We start from the raw sequence: 6727 nt of genomic DNA, 5'->3' as shown, positions 1-6727 counted from the left end.
ACACACAGAGTGTGCAACTATGGACAGCGTGAATCACTTTCTACAATAAACATTCTTTTTTTACTTTTAAAACTATTTGCATTTATTTTTTTCTCAATGGGCTGTGAAATATTATAGGAGGATTGGGAAGAGAAATGGTTGACTGTGGAAAGCTTGTTTGTGTGTTGCAGCTTGCAAAAGCTTGTGTTGCTGCCTGGCTTGTGGCCTTCCTGAGAAAGATGCCTCTACATTTTAACTCATATTTCAGGTTCTATAAATGCCAGAAACATACTGGGTTTTTTTAAAAAAATGAAAGCTAAGAATCAGGGGATTATGAGTGGAGAACTGTCTGCTCTTGACATCCATGGGACCCAGCAGCAAACCTCAGAGTTAGACCATTTCTACCTCAATCCTAGAGCATGTCTAGTGTACTGTATATGTGTCTACTCCAGCTGAGTTCAGTAGGGCTTCCTCTCAAGTGTGTGGGTGAGTCAATATCTAACAGACCAGACCTTTTAGCCCAGGGTAGGACAGAACACAGATTGGGACCTGCTAGTAGATCTCTTAGTAATTTGTAGCCCTTGAGCCTAAAAAAAAGTGCCCCAAGCTTTGGGCATAGGAAAGATGTACAATTAAACAATTTAAAATATCAATACTAAACCAGCACAATTTTATTTCTTAATTCTATTTCACCAATATGGATGCGCAAGAATGCCTTACTGCAACAACCTAGCTTGTGGAAGTCATTTCACAAAGGGGGGAAAAATAGTATCAGCAAATTAATTGAAAAAAGTTTTGCAAAATGAGAGAGCTCGTGACTGTACAACAGGACACAACAATGAACCTTTAACCAAGTTAGGAAGATGAAGAAATCCCATAGCAATTTAACAAGCCACTGGCCATTATTCCATTTCATTCCTTCACTTTTCCATTGAACTTTAATCAGAGAGATTGTTACATACTTTGGGATGCTTAGCTGCGTTGCAGAATCAGCACAAAACCCAGGACCTCACTGAGGAGATCACACACTGTTTTTGAAAGCATCTCAAGGAATGTATTGCTTGCATACTACAAAAGCAGTTGCGGTTCGAGGACCCGCCCCCCGCAAGAAATAAAGACACAGTGACACGTGGTATTAAGGTTAATGGGTAGAATAAGGCCACAACTTTATTGGTTAAAGCAAGTGAGAGGTATTGGCTTAGGCATTGGACTCCCTAGCAAGCGTGACTCCACCCCGCTCGGCGGGGGGTCATATCAGGTTAACACCCCAAGGGAGGAGCCTGTTGATGCAAATACAACTGAAAGCTCCCCCTGGTGCCACCGGGGTCGTGCCATGGCCCTAGCCACCCGCAGGGAGTCGGACGGGATCCACGACCGCCGGATCCCTTAAGGGGATACCCCTATATGAGGAGGGTTGGATGATGGCCACAACCAGTCCTCGAACACACCAGACAACTCCATATTCCAATGCCTACCGCCACCCGAGCCCAAAAGGGGCTCGCCGCCAATACCCTCACCGCTGTAACCAAGCCCTAATGCTTCGTGTGATATCAGCCAGCCAGATGTCGTTTCCTTGATCTGAAAGATGCACACCATCATCACGGTAGAGAGCCACCTCACTGAACTTGATTTCAGGGTGCTCCACAACATTGCCCTCCATGCTACGCAGTTTGCGTGCCAAAACACGATTCAGCAGTTTCCTGGATTTTTCCAAGGCCCGTGGGTTATGACTGTCGCGCCACACTCTCCTCTTGAGCAGTGTGGACCAAAACAAGGTAGTAGCCGGGAACAAGGCAGCAAGTCCATCAAAGTCCTTCTTTATATGGAGCAATAAGTCCACGCTCTTTCTGTAAGCAAGATCATTTTCCCCCAGCTGGATAATGAGGATATCAGGGGGACCGCAAGCAGCAGCTCGAGCTGTCACAGCAGGCATCAGCTCTTCCCAACGCATCCCACGCCTTGAGATCCAGGAAACGCACACGTCAGCCGGCAAACCCAGGTTGTTGCCAAGTCCCCGATCGCACGCCCGCACTCGTGCCCAGTGCACGATGCTGTGCCCACAAATCCAGACTCGTACTGAGGGTGAAGCTGCGGAATGAAGGGAGGAGAGGGGGGAGGTAAGTGGCTGCCAGCTAAAGATCTTTACGAATGTACCCCTTATAGGCGTTCGACTTCCAGCGGCCCAATTCCTTAATCCTGTCTGTAGGGAGGCCTAAATGTGCTGCAGAGGTAGCAGCCCCTATCCTAAAAGAATGTGCGGCATATTCCTTTGCTGGAAACCCACATGCGTCGATTGCCATGCGCAAGACCCGCGTGAATTGGTGCCTCATCAGCCGGGAACCGTCCTCATGAATAAATAGTGGGCCAGCGCCAGCAGGTCTCAGGCACAAATAACGCCTAGTGTCCTTCACAGGACATGGACCTCGATGGTCAGAAGCTGTTAACTTTAACCAGGCGCCCTTGCCGCGCTGATCAGTTTTCGAACTGCGGATATGTACTAACAGTTCTGCGCTGGACAACTGAATGTCATTCAAAAGAAGGCCACGATATTCATTGTCTGAGTGCTTTTCCACTACCTCAATCCTAGAGCATGTCTAGTGTACTGTATATGTGTCTACTCCAGCTGAGTTCAGTAGGGCTTCCTCTCAAGTGTGTGGGTGATTCAATATCTAACAGACCAGACCTTTTAGCCCAGGGTAGGACAGAACACAGATTGGGACCTGCTAGTAGATCTCTTAGTAATTTGTAGCCCTTGAGCCTAAAAAAAAGTGCCCCAAGCTTTGGGCATAGGAAAGATGTACAATTAAACAATTTAAAATATCAATACTAAACCAGCACAATTTTATTTCTTAATTCTATTTCACCAATATGGATGCGCAAGAATGCCTTACTGCAACAACCTAGCTTGTGGAAGTCATTTCACAAAGGGGGGAAAAATAGTATCAGCAAATTAATTGAAAAAAGTTTTGCAAAATGAGAGAGCTCGTGACTGTACAACAGGACACAACAATGAACCTTTAACCAAGTTAGGAAGATGAAGAAATCCCATAGCAATTTAACAAGCCACTGGCCATTATTCCATTTCATTCCTTCACTTTTCCATTGAACTTTAATCAGAGAGATTGTTACATACTTTGGGATGCTTAGCTGCGTTGCAGAATCAGCACAAAACCCAGGACCTCACTGAGGAGATCACACACTGTTTTTGAAAGCATCTCAAGGAATGTATTGCTTGCATACTACAAAAGCAGTTCTAATTAGCCCCAAGAGGCAGTTACATAAGTAACATTGAGAACCTTGCCCAGTCACATTTGCTTCCTCCTTGTGATTTTTGTGTGAGATGCCAATGTAATGAATCCTCTTTGACAACTGGAGCTAAGAGGCCTTCTAGCTAACAGCACTCCTGAGTAAACAGCCAGTGATCTGTATTTGCAATTCTGCAAAGATCAGTTGGATTCCCTTCTTAAGTGTTAACATTCCCCCAGATGGCTCCTCTGTTGAAGGTGGAAGATATTGCATCCACTTGGGAAATATTAAATTGTGTGTGTGTGGGGGGGGGGGGAGGACAACACCTTGAGAATTTAGAAATAGCCATATGATACTGTGCCTAACTGATACTTCCTTTTATTTTTAGTGAACCTGTGTGAGGTTTTCAAGCACTCCCCAAAAACCTACGTTATACATTAGCACTGGTAGATATCCGGAGGAAGGCATCCAGGACAGCAAGAGTTCTAGAAACCTAGTCCTATGAGAAAGAGTTGGATAAAAGCAGAAAAAGAGAAGATCACGACATGGTGCGTGAATGCCCCTGCTTCAATAGAAGAAAAGATATCTACACCAGCCATCACAGCACTGTCTCACAGAGCGGAGGTTTTTGTACCTCTCCTCTGTTCAAGATGGAAGGGAGAGTGGATGTCTAATCCTGGCATCCAGTGGAATAGGGGCCTGTTCAATGTAGGAGTGGCTGATCCTGTTGGGGGTCTGTGTGAGAGTGTTCATTCTTTCCAGAAACAAACTGAAAGTTCTTGAAAGTTCCAGAAGTTTCTAGTGCATGCACGAGCAGCGTAGGAAGAGCGAACAGCATTTTTATTTTCTTGAATTTTTGTGAGGATATTTACTGAGCTCTTTTTTTCAGATGCCATGAGAGGTACTGGTGAGCAACCCCTTGACCCAAGTTATTTGTCTCTATCTATCACAGCATCAGTGTATATGATGCTCTAGGAGGCAATATTTGGGGTCTTTAAATACAAGAAGAAGTAAAAGTTCTTCAAATGATCGGAAATTCCAGCTTGCATGCTAAAACTGTCATTTTTTATTATTATTTTGCACCATCTGGAGGGAGCGGGTTTTTTTTGTGTGAGACAGATACTACATCATTCTATGCAACTGAGAATGTCAACTCCTCAGGATATTTTGGGAGAGCACATAAAAATAGCAAACATGCCCTTGCTTGATAATGCTTCCCTTCACCCCTGCCCCACACTTAGTAACCACTTTCAGAGTGAATCCAGAACTGCAAGGGGATAAAACAGCTCTTCATTGCCATAAGCCTGAGCGGTACCAGGTCTAGTACTTGTGCTTGTGAAATGCATTTCATGCCTCATCTGTTACCTAAATGAGATGTGAAAGCAGTTCACACCTCGTTTACATTTGTGCTATTTTATAGAACAGCAAAGACACAGTTTGGTGAAAGCAAGGAAATGAGGTCACCCACCCAGTTCTATCCTCGGATTGAATCCATGCAGCCTGATCCTCTCAATTCATCAGGTAGGGAATGAATCTGAGATGCTGTTCAGAGAAAACCCTCCACTTCATTCTTCCCTGCATATGGCTTGCTTCTCCCTAGGAAAGTTTGCTGCATAGTCCAGTTGAAAGTTCCGCTTTTGTTGTGCTATAGTGCGAGAGTGTCCCTTCATACGGCAATGCGAAGTATTGGTGAGGTATCACAAAACAACTACCGGTAATAAAGTGGAACGATGGGCGGATGGTCTGGTATGAATCCACTGTTAAAGCACTATTGCTGTATTAATTATCTTCAGCAGAATACACCTGCGAAAACCTTCCACCAGTCTGGAGGGGTCCTTATGGTAGATTTCTTCTTCATCATCTAGCCCATTATTGTCCACTTCACCTGGAAGCAGCTCTCTAAGGCCACCACAGTCTAGGCAGCTAGACTGCTGACTGGGAGTAGCTGCCAGGATCACATAACACTGGCTGTAAAGAATCTATACTGGCTCCTAGTACATTTCTGAGCACAATTCAAAGTGTTGGTGTGGACCTTTAAAGCCCTAAATGGCCTTGGCCCTGTATACCTGAAGGAGTGTCTCCACTTGCATCATCCAGCCCGGACACTGAGGTCCAGCTCTGAGGGCCGCCTTGTAGTTCTCTCACTGTGAGAAGTGAAGCTACAAGGAACCAGGCAGAGGGCCTTTTTGGTAGTGGCCCCTGCCCTGTGGAATGCTTTCCAGGTCATGTGGTCAGCTTCTGGCGCAACAGAACACCGGAATGGAAGCTAGAGTGCACAGAAATGCTGTTTACCTTCTCACCGCAGTGGTACCTATTTATCTACTCACACTGGTGTGCTTTCATACTGCTTGGTTGGCAGAAGCTGGGACAGAGCAACGGGAGCTCACCCCATTGCGAACTGCCGACCTTCTGATCAGCAAGTTCAAGAGGCTCAGTGGTTTAGACAACAATGCCACCTGCATCCTACTGTAAGACCACAGGGGCCAACTCCCTCGGCCCCTGAATAAAATATTTGAGGGGCCGGGCCCTGCCCCCAAATTGATGCGCATTGCTATTCAAATGGTGTGAGTGCACCACGTCGTGGTTCCCCTCAATGTTTTATTCAAGTTGGCACCCCTGTGTAAGACTTTGGGGGTTATAACTGTCATACTTTTAACCTAATTTGGGTCCAACAGAGATCACAGAATGACTGAGTGGGGGATTCTGCAGTTTCAGATGTGGATGAACCCTAACGCTCATCTGCCCTAGGCATCATGATCAGTAGTCAGCGATACCTGGACTTCCACAGTTTCCCCCATCCCTGTCTCATTGGAAGCACATTTTGATTTCTAACAAAAATGAACAGATATAAAAATGAAAGTCCATACACTACAAAAATGCTAATATTTAAGAAGCACATTGGTGCCACTGCTAAGTCTCAGAGTGATGAAATGCTGAATATGCTTTTGTCCAAAGCCCCATCACTGAGAAGTGAACTGGTATATATTTTCATTAAAATCATCTGCGAAGATGCACAGCCCCTGGACGGGCAGGTTTTCATACTGGTCTTCTGAGCAACTGGATTTCAATAGCTGCTGCACAGTCACTGAGGCAACACCAACCAGCATAGAGGTCTATGCCCAAACCATGCACTCCACATATGTGTATCTTTGGCATCAGGCGTCCTGAATCAGGGACACTGGCTGCAGGGCTCAGACATTCTGCTCCCTGCACCACCATAACAACTGATGGGAAGAGGAAAACGGGAGCCAGATCTCTCCAGCACTGCAGTACCAGCCTTACAGATACTAGCTCAGCAGGGATCATGTGACACAATGAGTTAGAAGGGTTCCAGGGGGCCTTATCAAGCTATTGACTTTGGACTAGCTCCATGGATTGAGTTGCTTCCGTGCTGCCAACTTGAGTGTTAGCCCAAACATCTGCTTGTCTCCAGGCAAGCAGCCCTGGCAGTCCATGAGTTTCAGTAACTCCAGTATGATAACATAATGACTTTTGCACAGTG

The 6727-nt window shown here is 45.7% G+C and overlaps 1 protein-coding gene across 1 annotated transcript; it reads right to left on the bottom strand.

Moving 5' to 3' along the window:
* Positions 1-1058: 1058 nt before the first annotated feature.
* LOC148684200 (uncharacterized) lies at positions 1059-6444 on the bottom strand. The gene is made up of 2 exons (XM_088654228.1): positions 6268-6444; positions 1059-2191 (listed from the first exon to the last, which is right to left on the bottom strand). Exons 1-2 carry the CDS (start codon positions 6442-6444, stop codon positions 1493-1495), a joined length of 876 nt encoding a protein of 291 aa, XP_088510354.1. The 3' UTR covers positions 1059-1492.
* Positions 6445-6727: the final 283 nt, after the last annotated feature.

The sequence above is a fragment of the Zootoca vivipara genome, chromosome 11 (genome assembly GCF_965207765.1).
Source record: "Zootoca vivipara chromosome 11, rZooViv2.hap1.1, whole genome shotgun sequence".
Lineage (NCBI taxonomy): Eukaryota > Metazoa > Chordata > Lepidosauria > Squamata > Lacertidae > Zootoca > Zootoca vivipara.
Note: the sequence above shows the minus strand (reverse complement) of the source record. Positions and strands in the feature narration are given on the sequence as shown.